Here is a 15,951-nt window from a genome sequence, read left to right on the forward strand (position 1 = left end):
GTGCCCCCCCCCCAAAAAAAAAAAATTCCGAGCCCCCTCCCCAAATTCGAGCCACCCTGCAAAAGGGGGGGGCCGGGGGGGGGGCACCAAGGGTCAGGGGACACCCAGTGCCCCCCTGGGAGGGTGACACAACACCCAGTGGCCCCCCCCAGATTGAGGACATGGGGGGGCTCCCAGTGCCCCCCATGGAGGGTGATACGGGGGGGGGGGCGACACCCAGTGCCCCCCCCGAGCAGGGGACAGCCAGGCAGCTGCGCACACACCAGCTTTATTACAAAAATCCGAGCTCCATCGCTCCCATCCCGCCGCCGGGGGGGGGGCAGGGGGGGCACTGACCCCCCCCTTGGGGCCACGGGGCCATCCCCGTGTCCCGTCCCCCCCCCCCCCCCCGGCCACCTCCGTGCCCCATCCTGGCCGATGCCCCCCCCGGCGGGCTCGGGGTGCCCCCACCCGCCGAGTTTTGGGGTTCAGCCTCAGCGTTGGGCCCCCCCCGTGTGACCCCAGCCTGGGGTTTTTTTTGGGGGGGGGGACACGGTGACAGCGGTGCCGGCCCCGTGGGGGGGCTGTGGGTGCGGTGGGGGGGGGTCAGCCCCGGGTGCTGCTCCCGCGCTCCCCCAGCAGCCAGTACGTCCTCACCTTGCCTTTGCCCTGTGGGAGAGGAGGGGGGGTCGGGGGGGGTATTTAGGGACCCCCAGTGGGGCTGGGATGGGGGGGGCACGGTGGGTGGGATGGGGGGGGGCAGGGGGCGCAGGGGGGCACCCAGCGGGATTGGGGGCAGGGGGTGCAGGGGGGCACCCATCGCCCCAGGGGGGCTGCAGGGCACGGATGCAGGTGGGGGGGGAGCACACGGGGGGACCCCGCTGGGTGGGTGGGGGGGTCCCCAGTTTTTGGGGGGGGTCCGGGGCTCACCTTCATCTCCACGTCCCCCCGCAGCTCCAGCTCGAAGCAGCCGAACTCCTCCAGCACCGCCTTGGTCACGGCCGAGATGTGGATCTTCAGGGCTGGGCGGGGGCGGCCCCGTCAGCACCCATGGGTGCCCGGACCCCCCCCAACATACCCCCCTAAGCCCCCCTAACCCCCCCTGGCCCCCCCCCAAGCCTTCACCTTCCCCGTTGGACTCCATGCGCGAGGCCGTGTTCACGGTGTCCCCGAAGAGGCAGTACCGGGGCATCTTCAGCCCCACCACGCCGGCGCAGACGGGCCCTGCGGGACCCCCAGTGAGCCCCCCCGCGACCCCCAGCCCTGTCCTGGTCCCCCCCCCCAACACTGGCTCCTGGTGACACCCCGGGTGCTGGTGTCACCTCCGCCCCTGTCCCTTGGGTCCTTGTAGGGGGTGGGTGCCCCACTGGGTGCCCCCCAGCCCTGATGGGGGGGGGGCAGGGAGCCCTCATCCCCAGTGACCCCTGTGGGTGCCGTGTCCCCAGTCCCACCCTTTTGATGCAGGTGGGTGCCACGTCCCCGTCCCCATGCCCACTGACCCACATGGGTGCCACATCCCCATCCCCGTCCCCACCACCCCACACGTGTGCCTTGTCCCTGTCCCCGTCACCGTCCCCAACAACCCACATAGGTGCCATGTCCCCATCCTCATCCCTGTCCCCATGGACCCACATGGGTGCCCTGTCCCCATCCCCGTCCCCACTGCCCCACACGTGTTCCCCATCCCTGTCCCCGTGCCGCTGACCTGTGTGGATGCCACGTCCCAATCCCTGTCCCCATGCCACTGACCCATGTGGGTGCCACGTCCCCATCCCTGTCCCCATGCCACTGACCCACATGGGTGCCATGTCCCCATCCCCATCCCTGTCCCCAATGACCCATGTGCCATGTCCCCATCCCTGTCCCCTGTGCCACTGACCCACATGGGTGCCCTGTCCCGATCCCCATCCCCACCACCCCACACGCGTTCCCCGTCCCCGTCCCCGTGCGGCTGACCCGTGTGGATGCCGATGCGCAGCTTGAGCTGCTGCTGCGGGCGGTGGCGGATCTTGAAGGAGCGGACGGCGTCCAGCAGCGCCAACGCCATGCGGGCCACCTCGCGGGCGTGCAGCTTCCCGTTGCGCACCGGCAGCCCCGACACCACCATGTAGGCGTCCCCGATGGTCTCCACCTGCGGGGGGGCCATGGGGGGGTGCCACCAGCTCCGTGGGGACACCCCTGGGAGGATCGGGGCCGCGGCGGGCGCGCGCCCTCACCTTGTAGACGTCGAAGTTGTCGATGATGGCGTCGAAGCAGGTGTAGAGGTCGTTGAGCAGCGTCACCACCTGCATGGGGGTGCTCTCGGCCGACAGCGCCGTGAAGCCCACGATGTCGCTGAAGTAGATGGTGACGCTGTCGAAGGCCTCCGCCTGCACCGTCTCGCCCCGCTTCAGCTGCTCCGCCACCGAGCTGGGGGCGTTTTGGGGTTGGGGTGAGGGGGGCGCAGCCCCTCGGACCCCTCTCCGGTGTCCCCAGCCCTCAGCTGTGTTGGGGTCCCCAAGGGGGCTCCAGCCTGCTGAGCAGCTCTGAAGGGCTTGGGGGGTCTGGGGGCACCCCAAATGGTGAGCCATGGGGAGGGGAATGTGGGGGGGGGGTCCCCAGTGCTTCTGGTCACCCCCAGCCCCAAGCCACAGGGGGGGCTTTGGGGTCTCCAGGGATCCCCAGTTCTGATCACCCCAAGCTTTGGGGGAGCTTTGGGGTCTCTAAGGATCCCCAGGTCCTCTGAGCACCCCAAGCCCTCTGATTACCCCAAGCCTTGGGGTGGCCTTGGGGTCTGTCTCTAGGGATCCCCAGGTTCCCTGATCACCCCAAGTCTTGGGGGAGCTTTGGGGTCTCCAGGGATCCCCAGTTTCTCCGATCACCCCAAGCCACAGGGGGGGCCCTGGGGATCCCCAAGTCCTCTGATCACCCCAGGGCCCTCCAAGCACCCCCAACCACGCACAGCACCCATGGGGAACCCACAGGGGGAACCCCTCGGGTGGTGCCCCAGGGCGCTTGATGCTGGGGGTGGGTTCCAGTCGCCCCCTCCTTGTTCCCCCCCCGACCCCCAGGAGCTCACTGGGGCAGGATCTGGTAGAGCAGAGCCTCGGCTTTGCGCTTCTCCTCCAGGTAGGCCTGGGTGCGCTCCTCCACCAGCTCCTCCAGGTTGTTGGCGTACTGCTCCATGCGCGACAGCAGGTTGTCCAGGATGTTGCTGCTGCTCTCCCTGCGGGCAGGGGGTCAGCACCCATGGGGCTGGGGGGGGGAAACCCACACAGGGACCACCCGGGGAGCACCCAGGGACCACCCTGGGGAGGGGAGGGGGACCAGGACGGGAGGAGGCGCGGGCACCTGTTGAATTTGCGGAGCTGGACCTTGATCTGGTTGAAGTCGGGGCGCTCCAGGACGTCCTCGGCCCAGCAGTGCTGCATCAGCTGCCCCAGCTCCTCCAGCTGGCACCCCACGCTGGCCGAGGGGCGGAAGCTGGGCCGCTCGCCGCTCTTCACCCGCTCGATGATCTCTGCGGGGCGCGCACCCGTCGGCGGGGCCGGCACCCTGGGTGGCTCCAAGAACCCGGCAGCAGGTCCGTGACCCCGCAGCGGTGGGTCCAAGCGCCCCCATAGCAGGTCCCAGCACCCATCGCAAGTCCAAGCGCTCCAGCAGCAGGTCCAAGACCCCATAGCAGCAGGTCCAAGCACTCCATAGCAACTCCAAGACCCCATAGCAGGTCCAAGCACCCATTGCAGTAGGTCCAAGCACCCCACAGCAGGTCCAAGACCCCATAGCAGTAGGTCCAAGACCCTATAGCAGGTCCAAGCACCCCATAGCAGGTCCCAGTATCCATCACAAGTCTAAGCACCCATAGCAGCAGGTCCAAGACCCCATAGCAGTGGGTTCAAGCACCCCATAGCAAGTCCAAGACTGCATAGCAGGTCCAAGCATCCACTGCAGTAGGTCCAAGACCCTATAGCAGGTCCAAGCACCCCATCCCAGGTCTCATCACCCTATCCCAGGTCCAAGCACCCCATAACAGGTTCCAGCACCCCATAGCAGATCCAAGACCCCATCACAGCAGGTCCAAGACCCCATAACAGATCCCAGCATCCCATATCAGGTCCTATCACCCCATCCCAGGTCCTAGCACCCATCACAGCATGTCCAAGACCTCACAGCAGGTCCCTTCACCCCATCCCACATCCCAGCACCCATCACATCAGCTCCAAGCACCCCTCAGCACCTCCCCGTCACCATCACCCCGTCCTTTTCCCACCTTTGGGGCTCAGGTCCATGCCCTCCACGTAGAAGACGCCGTTGCGCAGGGCGATCTCTTGCAGGATGATGCCGAAGCTGTACACGTCGCCCTTCTGCGTGCCCCGCGCCGGCGGCGCCTCCATCCTCAGCAGCTCGGGCGCCGTCCACAGCTTCTCTGCGGCACCAGGGACGGGGTCGGGCCGGGCAGGGACCCCGGGGACGGGGACGGCGGGGCACGGGGGCGCTGCTCACTGGCGAAGAGCGCGTGGGAGTCCTCGCCGTCGGGGGCCGCGCGGAAGCTCTCCAGCCCGTAGTCGGTGATCTTCAGCACGAAGCGGCTGTCCACCACGCAGTTGGAGGACTTGAGGTTCCCGTGGGACACGATGACGCCGTTGTGCAGGAACTGCATGCCCTGGACGGGTGGGTGGGTGGGTGGGTGAGTGGATGGGTGGACGGACAGATGGACGGATGGTTGGGTGGATGCATGGATGGATGGGTGGACAGACAGACGGACAGTTGGACAGATGGATGGATGGACAGACGGATGGATGGATGGACGGACGGACAGACGGACGGATGGTTGGGTGGATGCATGGATGGATGGGTGGGTGGGTGGGTGGATGAGTGGATGGATGGATGGATGGACGGACGGACGGTTGGACAGATGGATGGATGGATGGATGGGTGGATGGAGAACGCTTGGACCCGGTCCCCCCGCCCCACAGGGACCCCCATGGGAAGCAGCTCGTTACCTTAACGATGTCATTGGTGAGGGAGTAGCGGAACATCCAGTCCAGCGTGATGCTCTCATTCTCCAGGATGTCCTGGTGGGTGCAGGGGGGTCACCTCGCTGCTCTACCCCACCCCGGGCAGCCCCACGGGGCGATGCAGCCCGAAGGCAGGGTGCTGGCCCCGTGCAGCCCCGACGCTGGGTGATGGGCTCCTATCGGGGAGCGGGGACCCCGCTGGCACCTGGAGGCTCCCGCGGGGGCAGTACTCGGTCAGGATGCAGATGTTCGGGGGGTCGGTGCAGGCGCCGATGAAGCGGGTCAGGTGCTCGTTTTGGACATCCCGCATCTAGGGGACAGCGGGCTGTGGGGCCGGGCTCTGCCCCGCTCCGGGGACCCTGCCCCGTGCCCTGTCCCCCCCTCCCAGGTCCACCTACGTGCTTCAGCTCGAACAAGACCTTGCGCGTCAGCTCGATCCGCTTGCGGTTGAGGTGCTTCACGGCCACCAAGTTGCCCTGGGGGCAGGCGAGGGGGTGGGTGCCAGGTAGGTGGGGGGCACCCAGCCCCGCTCCCGTGCCCCCATACCTTGTAGTACGCCGTCTTGGCGTAGACCTGGAACTGCCCCTCTGCGGTCATCAGCGAGCCGTAGTTGGAGCCCCTCTGTGGGAAGCACGCGGGGTGAGCTCGTCCCCGTCCCTGTCACTGTCCCCATCCCTGTCCCCACTGCCCGGGGGGGTCTGGGGATGTTTTGGGTGCTCACCAGCGAGAGCGTGAGCTTGCTCCCCGCGCTGCGCAGGTGCTTCTCCAGGCTGCTCATCTGCACGTCCTCCCAGCGGATGCGCCACAGCTCGGCCGCCAGCTCCTTCTCCAGCTGCAGCTTCCTGCAGCGGGAGGGCAGGATGAGACCCCCGGGGGTCCCCCGACCCCCTGGGCCACCCCCTCCCTCCCCAGCCCGCTCCCCGCACCTGTAGATGAAGAAGGAGATGATGGTGATGGCCAGGAGGATCAGGCTGACCACGAGGGACAGCACCTCCAGGGTGCTCAGGCTGGCTGCGGGGCGAGAGGAGGGCGGTGAGGGGGTCGTGGGCACCCCAGCCCCTGCCCCGAGGGGGTCTCCCCCCACCGACCACCCCCCACTCACCCTTGCGGCACTGAGGGTCGCTGTTGTCAAAGCCACAGGGGGGGACGTCGGAGGGAACCCTGTTCCCTGGCCAGTGGATGTCGCGCCCCGGCACCATGTGGATCTTCTTGGTGGTGCCGTTGTAGTTGGCCACGATCTGGGATGGGGACGAGACGCGGGTGGGACGAGGCCCCCGGTAGCCCCCTGGGGACCGAGGTGGCCCCGCGCTGGGGCTGGCTCTCACCTGGAAGTCACCGCGCACCGGGTCCATGTCCCACAGGGAGTAGTCGCTCTCCCGGTCCCCGTTCTCGTCGATCTTCAGGAAGCCGGTGACGCCTGGGGACGGAGGGCGAGGGGCTCGGGGACGAGCCAGGGACCCCAGCCAGGGGACGGGGCACGGGGCCAGCGCTGGCAGGGATGGTGGCTCCGTCGTGCCCGGGGCTGTAAATCTCCATCCCGCTGGCTCCGATCCCAAAATACCAGCCTGGGAGCGTGGCGGGCAGGCAGCACCCAGCCCTGCTGGGGCCGGGCACGGGGCTGGGGCCGGGATGGGGACGGGGACGGGACGGGGATGGGACGCCCACCGTAGAAGGTGCGGTTCCACATCTGTCGGGTGATGGCGGAGGCGTTGGTGATGGAGCCGCCCCGCTCCAGCGTCTCGTTGACGGCCTGGGCGTAGAGCATCACCCCGTCGTGGAAGGCGGCCGCGATGAAATTCATCTGGGGGCACGGAGCTGGCTGGGGACAGGGCACAGCCGGGGACCCGCATCCTCTTGTCCCCAGCAGCCCCAGGTCATCCTCTGCCCCTGGTCCCCAACAGCCCAAGGCCATCGTGCACCCCCTCATCCCCAACAGCCCCGGCTCCATCCCATGTCCCTTTTTTCCCCAGCTCCATCCCGTGTCCCTTTGTCCCCATTTCCATCCCCGTCTCCACGTATTGCCCCCAACGTCCCCAGCTCCATCCCATGTCCCTGTGTCCCTGCCTCCATCCCCTGTCCCCCTGTCCCCAGCTCCATCCCACGTCCCCAGCTCCACCTCTGTCCCCCCGCAGCCCCACCCTGTGCCCCCCACCGTCCCCAGCCCCGTCCCCGTGCCCTACCAAGCCGTCCTTCATGGTGTAGTTGAAGTGGGTGAGCGCCTCCTCCTTGAGCCGGGCCAGGAAGGGCCGGTACTCGGGGTTTTCGGGCTCCTTGTAGGTGATGATGGTGACAGCCTGGGGTGGGGGTGAGCAGTTGGCAGCGGGGACGGGGACCCTGCCCGCTCCCCTCCCTTATGGGGTCCCCCAAGTCCCAGGGGCTGGGGCAGGCTTCGTGCTGCACCTATTAATAGCTCCGGGCAGCGCTGGAGCCGGGACCTGGGGAAATTAATCTCGCTTCCTTCCTCCTCCGGGGCTGCCAGCAGGGAGCAGGCGGGCAGGGGAGGCTGGGGCAGCGCCGGCACTCACATTGTGGGGGCGAAGAGGACGCACGCGGGGGTCCCTGCCCGTGCGCAGCACCCCGGGGTGCTCACCTCGAAGGCTTGCCGGGCGCCGGCGTCGTCGCGGTCACCCCGCTTCCAGGGCCGCTGGGGCTCGGGGAAGTGGTTGCCCTGCAGGCTGGCCCCGAAGATGTCGATGTAGAAGAAGGCGTAGTCGCCGCGGGTGAGCCCCTCGCGCCAGGCTTGCAGCATCAGCTCCCGCAGCGTGTCGGGCGCGCAGCACACGTAGACAACTGCGCGGGGCGAGACCGCTCATGGCACCGGACCCCCCACCCAGGGTGGAGAACCCCAAACGGGGGCGGCGACCTCAGCCCCGCACCCCGAGTCCCTCCGTGCCTGGGTCTGGATTTGCAGCGGCTGGACCGGCAGCGATAATTAGGGTGATTTAATTACAGCCCCGTCCCATTATCAGACCTGAGGGTCCCCCATCCCGCAGCAGGGGACGTGCCTTGTGCTGCGCCACCCGGCACGGCGTGCAGCAGGGACTGGGGGCTGCTGCGCCCTCGGGGGGCACCGAGCGGGATGCTGGGGGGAGCGGGGGTCCCGCGCCCGCTGCCCGCCCGTGTGCCCCCGCCGAGCCCTGCCCGAGGTTTCCTGTTTTCCTGACTCTGTTTCCTCCTCCGCACGGCCCAGATCGACGGCCGAGATTTATTCGCCGGGACCCTGGTGGGTGCCGCTGCCCCGCACCCCCTCCCCGCTCCCCCCGGCAGCACCCTGGGGTGCTGCCCGGTGTCTCTGGGCTGCCACCGCCGGGTCCCCAAACAGCACCCAGCGGGGACAGCGGGGTCGGGCAGACGTCGCCCGCCGCTGCCAGCCCCTGGAGCCGCTGTTCCCGGGGGGGGGGCGCCCAGACGGCTCCGTCCCGGCGGGAGCGGGGGGCCGGTGCCCCGGCCGTGCCAGCCCCGGGCAGGCGGCGCCCCCGGAAAGCAGCCGCCAGCGGGGGGGGGCCCTGCCCGGGCCGCGCTCCAGGGCTGGCCGGTGCCCAGCGCCCCGCCGGGGCGGGGGGGGCAGCGCACGGGGCTGGGGCGCTGCGGGCGTGTGGCGTGCCCCCCCCCCCCGGCCCGTGCCCACGCGTGTCCGGCCGTGCCGAGCCGTGCGTGGGGCTGTGCACACGCGTGGGGAGCCCCGCACGCCCGCGCCCCCCCCGCACAGCCCCGCGCCCCGTGCTCCCCGCGGGGGGGGCTCCGCGCACAGCCGGGCAAAGCCGTGGTCAGCAGGGGCGGGCTGGGAGCGCCCCTGGGGAGCCTCGGACACCCGTGGGGAGCCGGGGGCGCCCGTGGGGAGCTGGGGGTGCCTGTGGGGAGGTGGGGGCGCCCGTGGGGAGGTGGGGGCGCCCGTGGGGAGCCGCGGAAAACTGTGGGGAGCTGGGGACACACGGGAAAAGCTGGAGAGACCCGTGGGGAGCCGCGGACCCTGGGGAGCTGTGCACGTCCAGGGGAGCCGCGGACACCCGTGGGGAGCCGCGCGCGTCCTTGGGGAGCCGCGGACACCTGTGGGGAGCCACGAACGCCCTTGAGGAGTCGCGGACACCCGAGGGAAGCCGCGCCCGGCAGTGCCGAGCCGCGCACGCCCTTGGGGAGCAGCGCACGACCCTGGGGAGCCGCGGACATTCGTGGAGAGCCGCGGACACCCGAGGGGAGCCGTGCCCGGCCGCGGTGAGCCGCGCACGACCCCGGGGAGCCGGGAACACCTGTAGAGAGCCACGAACGCCCTTAGGGAGCCGTGCCTGGCCACAGGGAGCCGTGGCCACCCGAGGGGAGCCGTGCCTGGCCGCGCTGAGCCGCGCACGACCCCGGGGAGCCCCGGACACCCGTGGGGAGCCGCGGGCACCCGAGGGGAGCTGCGCCCGGCCGTGCCCCGCCACCCCCGCACTCACTGCGTCCCTTCTGCTTGATCTCCTGGATGATGAAGGAGTAGTTGCCCTTGTCGCGGAACACCACGTCCATGACGGTGAGGTTGCGCAGGGTGGGCAGCTGGACGTAGAGCCCCTCGGCGGCGAAGAAGTAGGGCCGGTCGTCCAGCTTCTCGTCCCAGTAGACCAGCAGGGCGCGGCGGGTCCAGTTGAAGCGGCGGTGGAGCTGCACCCCCAGCTCGCCCAGCTTGCGGTGGCTCGGCCCGGCGCGGGTGGTGAGCCCGAATTCCTCCCGCTTGTCGTCGAAGCCGTGCGCCTCGGCCCCCGCCGTCACCAGCGGCAGCCGCCAGTGGCTGGTGAACCTCGCCACGGGCGCCGCCGTGTACACGCAGCCGGGCCCCACGAAGGCGGCGGGGTGGTGGGCGAGCCGCAGGTCGACGGCGGCCAGCGGGGCGGCCATCTCGGAGCACACCCCGTGCCGGTCCTCGCTGCTACCGAACACCCAGCGCAGCGTGTGGCCGGCCAGCAGGTCGGCTCGCCCGTTGACGGCGGCGGCTGCCAGGCGCACGGCCGGCCCCACGCGCGGCCATGCCCACGGGTAGCTCACGTTGCGCTCCGGCAGCACCACCGCCAGCGTCAGCGCGGCCGCCCGGCCGCCCGGCCCCGCGCCGCACAGCGCGGCCAGCACCGCCAGCATCGCTCGGCCGCCCGCCGCCAGCGGCTCCCCGCGGCGGGGCTGAGCCCTTCCTGGCCCCCCCCCACCCCTCCCCGGGCCGGTGACAAAGGGCTGCTCCCAGCCGCCGCCGGTAACCCCTTCCTGCCCGGCCCCGCCGCACCCAGGGGGCTCCTCGCCCAAACCCCCTGCCCCCGATCCCACGCCCCACGCGGATCCACGCAGCGCTCTCCACCCGCGCCGCGGACACGCGTGGGACACCCGGCGGCTGCCCCGACGGCTCCAGCGCTGGGCAGGGCGGTGCGGAACGCCCCGAACCCCCCCCCCCCCCCAGGACTCCGTGGGACCCCCCCACTCCTCCGGGTGCCGGCCCCCGTCCTGCCCCCCCCGTCTCCCACGTCGCGTCTTGCTCGGGGGGCAGCGCCGCCCGCCCGCACCCACGCGTGGGGGTCCGAGGGATCCGGGGGGGGCCCCGGCAGCTTCCGGTCTCTCCCCCCCCGAGGGCTCCGTGGGGGTTTTGGGGTCGCCGCGACCCCCACGGGGGAAAAAAATCACAGCCCTGCGCCGGGCACCACTGCCGTGGAGGAGGAAAAGGGTGGCACGGAGAGCCCCGCCGCGGGACGGGTGCGGCTCCGTGGGTTCGGCCCCGTGGGCTCGCCCCCCCGGACACGCGTGGCCCCCAGCACACGGGAGGCTCCCGGGGTGCTCCCAGCACCGCGGATGCCCGCGCCCCGCCGGGGTGCGCCGGTCAAGGCTGCAGCAGCTGAGCGTGGCCGGGGAGAGGCACTAGGGAGCGCCGGAGGTCGGCGGCTGTAATCAAATCACTTAATTAAAGCGGTAATTAAAAAAAAACACCCGGGGCAGGGGAAGAAAAACTCTACTAGCAGAGGATGGTTTCGATCCATCGACCTCTGGGTTATGGGCCCAGCACGCTTCCGCTGCGCCACTCTGCTGCCACTGCACATCCACCTCCCGCGTCTCTTATAGCGCCACCTCACGGTGTGCGCATGCGCGCAGCCCCCTCCGCCTGCTCCATTCATGAGCATTGCGCCCCCTCCAGCGGCCGCTGCGGAGCCGGCGCATGCGCATCGCGGCTCCCCCACACTCCCGCCCCCTTCCCCCGGGATCGCTTTGCGATTGGCCGCTTCCGCTTAGATCGACGTTCCCTTGAGCCAACGGCGTGCGGCGGAGCTCCGGCGGCGGGGGCGGCAGCCAACGGGCGGGCGGCTTGCTGCGGGGTGGCGGCGGGCGCTGGTTGTGGTGCGCGGAGGAGCCATGAGGTGCGCGGGGCCCGCCCGGGGGGCTCCGGGGCTGAGGGGGCTCGGGGAGGCCGGGACGGGGACGGGCGGGGGGTTGGGGGGCGCTGGGGGGGCTTGGGGAGGGGCTGGGGGGGGTTTGGGGCCGGGCTGGGCAGGCCGGGGGGGCTCGGGAGGGTGGAGCGGGGGGTTTGAGGCCTGTGGGGGGCTTTGGGGCCTGTGGGGGGCTTTGAGGCCCCGGGGCTGGGTCGGGGGGGCCCAGGGAGCTTTGGGGCCAGGCCCAGGGGGCTTTGGGGCTCGGGGGCTGGGCTGGGGGAGCTCTGGGGGTCGGGGGGGACCGGCCCAGGGGCCTTTGAGGCCTGCGGGAGCTTGAGGGGGCCGGGCCTGAGGGGCTCGGGGGCTGGGCCGGGTATTTGGGGGCTTTGGGGTCTGGGTTGGGTCTTTGGGGGGCTCGGGGGCCGGGCTGAGAGGGGTCTTTGGGGCCTGGGTGACCAGGCCAGGGGGCTTGGGGGCTGGGCTCGGGCAGTTTTGGGGCCTGGGGGGCTTTGGGGCTCGAGGGACTGTGCCCAGGGGCTTTGGGGCTGCTCTCTGACACCTTTTTCCTCCTTTTTCTCCCGCAGGGGCGACCGAGGCCGAGGCCGTGGCGGACGCTTTGGTTCCAGGGGAGGCCCTGGCAGTGGGCGAGTCTGGCTTCTGCTTTAGCCAGGGGGTTCCAGCAGCGCAGGCCTAGGGGGTGGGGGCTGCAGCCGCCCCGTGTGGCGTGCTGCTGGGGCGCAGGGCAGGGCCGGGGGCTGGCAGCGTAGCGCAGGGTAGCAGCGAGGTGCAGCGGAGGGGGGGGTGGGGGCGCGTTGAGATTCCCCGTGTCCACGTAGGGCCTTTCCTGCTCGGGGCTGAACCTCTCTGGGGTGGGTGGGAGACGCGCGCTGCTGCGGAGAATAAAGTGCTTTTTTCTCTCCCCCCTTTAGGTTCCGGCCCTTTGTGCCGCACATCCCCTTTGATTTCTATGTCGTGAGTAAACCGAGCCCTCCGGAGCTGTTTGCAGGCAACGGCCGCGGGGCTTTTCCTTGTTTAAAGATGCCGGTTTAAAAACGTTGCGTGCGCTGACTTCGTGTGATGGTTTGACTTCTTTTAGCTTACCCGGAGTAGAGGAGTTCACTGCAAATGCCGTTGGCTCAGTAACTAAGCTGAAATACTTTCTGTGTTGGTTTGGATTGTGTGGAGTACTTGTGTCACACGGGATGACTGGGATGCAGTTGAGTAATCGCAATCACAAAAACACCTTGATTGAGATTTTTCCCTGCTGCTTGAGGCTCCCCACCTTCCCAAGCCCCAGCTTCTGCCAAATCCCTGTAGCACCAGCATCGTGCGTTACTCTGACAGCTGTCACTCACCTGGCAGATGTCCTCCAGGCTGCCCTGCGCTGCTGCTCCTCGCAGGGAGCAGCAGGAACGCGCCTCTCCCGCCTTCTGCAGGAGGAAATCCATTCCTTCTGCCCAGCATCTGTCCTCGTGGACACGTGACTCAGGGAAAACAAATTCACTCCTTCTTGGTTACCAGGCCCTGGGGCTGTGAATGCTGTCACAGCAACTGAAACGCTCTGGCTGTCTGCAAACAAAGCAGATTCTTATTCCTTATTCTTAAGGGGCAGCCACGGAGCTAATAAAAGCCCTTGGTGATGGAGCTGTTCTTAAATTAGTTCCACTCTGTCTTGTGCTGCTTCATTCTTTGGCTGAGAAGTGCTGCACAGTGCAGGACCTGCCCAGGTGGGGCGTTCTGGTGGCTCCTGTGCAGGTCCTGAGGATCTGCAGAGCAGGGCCAGGGGGCGTGGGCAGGGCGGGCAGCTCCGGTCACCCTTCTGACAGCAGAACGGCTCAACTAAAAGCTGAGCTGCGAGGTGAGATTGGCAGTCACAAAGGAAACAAAACCCAGACAGCAGAAATAAAAAGTTGTTGGTGTCTGTGCTCGTTAGCAGGTTGAGCTGCAGGCTGTTTGTGATGTCTGTGGTCTGATCTCTGCTCCCGTTTCAGTGCGAGATGGCTTTCCCGCGGGTTAAGCCCGCCGCTGATGAGAGCGCCTTCAGCGAGGCCTTGCTGAAGAGGAACCAGGACCTGGCACCAACGGCAGCTGAACAGGTGCTGAAAATCACCTCGTGTGCTAGCTGGGGTGCAGAGAGAGACTCGTGCAGAGAACGTAGCTGATAGAGGTCGTGGCTAGCCTAAAAAGTAGTCGTTTCTTTGAAGCACTGCAGTAGAAATGTCCAAGAGATTTTTTGCACAATGATTTCCAAATAAGCATTTAATTGTTATTTTGCATTTGTGCTGCGCTCCTCGAGACCATCCCGGGAACTGCTCGATTCCAGCACCCGTCTTCCATTCCCTTCCAGGCTTCCATCCTTTCCCTGGTGACCAAAATCAACAACGTGATTGACAACCTCATCGTAGCGCCGGGAACTTTCGAGGTGGTGAGTCCAAGCGGTTCCCTTGGGAAACGCTACGTGGGGACGTGTTTTAGGGGGATGCTGGCATGCCACCTGCCAAACGTCGCCCCAGGTGGATCACCCTGAATTTTTCAGCCACTCAAAGGTCCGTGCTTTGTCCCCGAAATGCAGCGCGTGCGTTGGTTTTGCTAATTCTGCCTTTATTTCGACAGCAAATCGAGGAGGTTCGCCAGGTCGGCTCCTACAAGAAGGGGACCATGACGACGGGGCACAACGTGGCCGACCTGGTGGTGATCCTGAAAATCCTACCCACGCGTGAGTATCCCTCCCGGGGCTGCGGGGGGAGGGCAGGGCCCGGCCCTGCTCTAAGAACCTCTCCTGCTCCCCAGTGGAAGCCGTGGCGGCCTTGGGAAACAAAGTGGTGGAGAGCCTGAGGGCGCAGGACCCCAGCGAAGGTAGGGGCAACGCGGGGCTCTGACCCTGCCCGTGCTGGGGCTGAGGCGTTGCCGGGGGTCCCTAAATCCTTGCGGCCCCCCTGAGGGAGTTGAATTTCATCCCCCCAAAGTCCTGACCATGCTGACCAACGAGACCGGCTTCGAGATCAGCTCGGCCGACGCCACGGTGAAGATCCTCATCACCACGGTGCCGCCCAACCTGCGCAAGCTGGACCCCGAGCTGCACCGTAAGGGCTCTGCTGGCTCTGCCCTTGCGTGCCAGCCCTCCCCGGGGGCTCCCCTAGCACCCGCTCGCCTTTTGGGTGAAAAAACGGGCGTTTTTGTTGCTTCTTTCAGTGGACATCAAGGTGCTGCAGAGCGCCCTGGCTGCCATCAGACACGCTCGCTGGTTTGAGGAGAACGCTTCGCAGTCCACGTGAGTTTGGCCTCGAGTCAGCCGGGTTGGAATTCTCCTCCCAGGGAGCAGGGAGAGCTCCTGCTCCCGTGGCAGGATCACGTGTGATGCGTTACGAGCTCTGCTCCTTGCATCTCGTCCAGGGTGAAGGTGTTAATCCGGCTGCTGAAAGACCTGAGGATTCGCTTCCCTGGCTTCGAGCCCCTCACTCCCTGGATCCTGGATTTGCTGGTGAGCGCATGAAGGCAGAAGCTGGAGCTGTGCCAGCCGTGCTGCAGCTGTGGTCGCTTCCACACCTTCAGAGCAGCTCCAGCAGGATTTTGGCTGCCCACCCTTCCCGCGCAGGGAGCCAGGCTCGTCCTAACGCTTCCCCTCCCTCCCCAGGGGCACTACGCCGTGATGAACAACCCCACCAGGCAGCCCCTGGCCCTCAACATCGCCTACAGGTCAGTCTGCGCTTCACCTGCACGACCTCCTGTGCCCCTAAATCAAATCCTGGCGCCTAAAAACCATCGGGGGCTTTGTCCTGCAGGCGCTGCCTCCAGATCCTGGCGGCGGGGCTCTTCCTGCCGGGCTCGGTGGGGATCACGGATCCCTGTGAGAGCGGCAACTTCCGCGTGCACACCGTCATGACCCTGGAGCAGCAGGTGAGGCGCTTGGAGTGCTGTGGGGACCGCGGTGGGGGCTGAAATCAGCCCTGCGCTGACCCCAGCCCTGCACAGGACATGGTGTGCTACACGGCGCAGACGCTCGTCCGCATCCTCTCTCACGGAGGCTACAGGAAGATCCTGGGCCAGGAGGGCGACGCCAGCTGTGAGTAGGCTTGAAAAGGTTTTTGGGGGGAATGGGCCCGGTTTTTTAAGCAAAAAACTGCTTAATAATGCCCAGGAGGCAAAGCTGCAGCTGGAGGGGGGGGCTGCTGGGCTGCAGGCTGATGCTGGGGGGCACCCTGACAGCCCCGGGGGGCCGTGAGCTGCCTGCTCAGTGCTGTTTGTCGCAGATTTGGCTTCTGAAATGTCCACCTGGGATGGAGTGATAGTGACGCCTTCCGAGAAGGCCTATGAGAAGCCTCCGGAGAAGAAGGAAGGAGAAGAGGAAGAGGAGAACCAGGAGGAACCCGCGGCAGGCGAGGAAGAGGAGAGCATGGAGACTCAGGAGTGACTGAAGGACCCAGCGCATCCTCAGTGAGCACAGCCAGCCGCTGTGCCTCCCCTTGTGTTTGTGTTTTATAGGTTCGCATTAAAACCTCCCCGTTTTGAGTGTGTCCCGTGTCCCTGCAGCGACGCGCGCTACAGCAGGGGCTCACCAAAGGGGCTGGGGGGGCCCTGACCCCACCGGGTGCTGCCTGGGG

At 67.7% G+C, this 15,951-nt stretch overlaps 2 protein-coding genes across 14 annotated transcripts; one reads left to right on the top strand and one right to left on the bottom strand.

Annotated features, from left to right (window-relative positions):
- Positions 1-252: 252 nt before the first annotated feature.
- On the bottom strand, positions 253-10,097 carry NPR1 (natriuretic peptide receptor 1). Its single transcript, XM_084500404.1, has 21 exons — positions 9,410-10,097; positions 7,567-7,766; positions 7,157-7,270; positions 6,642-6,777; positions 6,302-6,393; positions 6,079-6,214; positions 5,903-5,987; positions 5,698-5,818; positions 5,523-5,597; positions 5,375-5,452; positions 5,182-5,286; positions 4,962-5,033; positions 4,462-4,621; positions 4,229-4,384; positions 3,310-3,478; positions 3,038-3,184; positions 2,196-2,388; positions 1,936-2,110; positions 1,105-1,203; positions 910-1,001; positions 253-648 (listed from the first exon to the last, which is right to left on the bottom strand). The coding sequence occupies exons 1-21, from the start codon at positions 10,080-10,082 to the stop codon at positions 586-588; spliced, it is 3,141 nt and encodes a 1,046-aa protein (XP_084356530.1). The 5' UTR covers positions 10,083-10,097; the 3' UTR covers positions 253-585.
- A 1,168-nt stretch (positions 10,098-11,265) lies between these two features.
- Positions 11,266-15,864, top strand: ILF2 (interleukin enhancer binding factor 2). Of its 13 annotated transcripts, XM_084500421.1 has the most exons (15): positions 11,284-11,338; positions 11,935-11,981; positions 12,280-12,322; positions 12,447-12,566; positions 13,342-13,446; positions 13,698-13,775; positions 13,964-14,066; positions 14,141-14,206; positions 14,317-14,433; positions 14,543-14,621; positions 14,744-14,831; positions 14,985-15,046; positions 15,133-15,247; positions 15,323-15,413; positions 15,601-15,864. In XM_084500421.1, the coding sequence occupies exons 5-15, from the start codon at positions 13,348-13,350 to the stop codon at positions 15,759-15,761; spliced, it is 1,059 nt and encodes a 352-aa protein (XP_084356547.1). In that variant the 5' UTR covers positions 11,284-11,338; positions 11,935-11,981; positions 12,280-12,322; positions 12,447-12,566; positions 13,342-13,347; the 3' UTR covers positions 15,762-15,864. The 13 variants fall into 13 exon arrangements, with proteins under 13 accessions (XP_084356540.1, XP_084356536.1, XP_084356541.1 ...); XM_084500414.1 differs by lacking the exon at positions 12,447-12,566 and having other exon boundaries at positions 11,266-11,338; XM_084500410.1 differs by lacking the exon at positions 12,447-12,566 and having other exon boundaries at positions 11,267-11,338; positions 11,935-11,994.
- The last annotated feature ends 87 nt before the right edge of the window (positions 15,865-15,951 follow it).

The sequence above is a fragment of the Aythya ferina genome (genome assembly GCF_964211825.1).
Source record: "Aythya ferina genome assembly, chromosome: 29".
Classification (NCBI taxonomy): Eukaryota; Metazoa; Chordata; class Aves; order Anseriformes; family Anatidae; genus Aythya; species Aythya ferina.

Excerpts from the sequence above, each read along its gene's own strand:
- NPR1 (XM_084500404.1), bottom strand. The coding sequence starts at position 10,082 with ATGCTGGCGGTGCTGGCCGCGCTGTGCGGCGCGGGGCCGGGCGGCCGG. Across the intron at positions 6,778-7,156 it reads ACACCATGAAGGACGGCTTG|ATGAATTTCATCGCGGCCGC; the intron begins GTAGGGCACGGG and ends CCGTGCCCCCAG. Across the intron at positions 2,389-3,037 it reads CTCTACCAGATCCTGCCCCA|CTCGGTGGCGGAGCAGCTGA; the intron begins GTGAGCTCCTGG and ends AAACGCCCCCAG.
- ILF2 (XM_084500410.1), top strand. Across the intron at positions 13,776-13,963 it reads CGCCGGGAACTTTCGAGGTG|CAAATCGAGGAGGTTCGCCA; the intron begins GTGAGTCCAAGC and ends TTATTTCGACAG. Across the intron at positions 14,207-14,316 it reads GGCGCAGGACCCCAGCGAAG|TCCTGACCATGCTGACCAAC; the intron begins GTAGGGGCAACG and ends ATCCCCCCAAAG.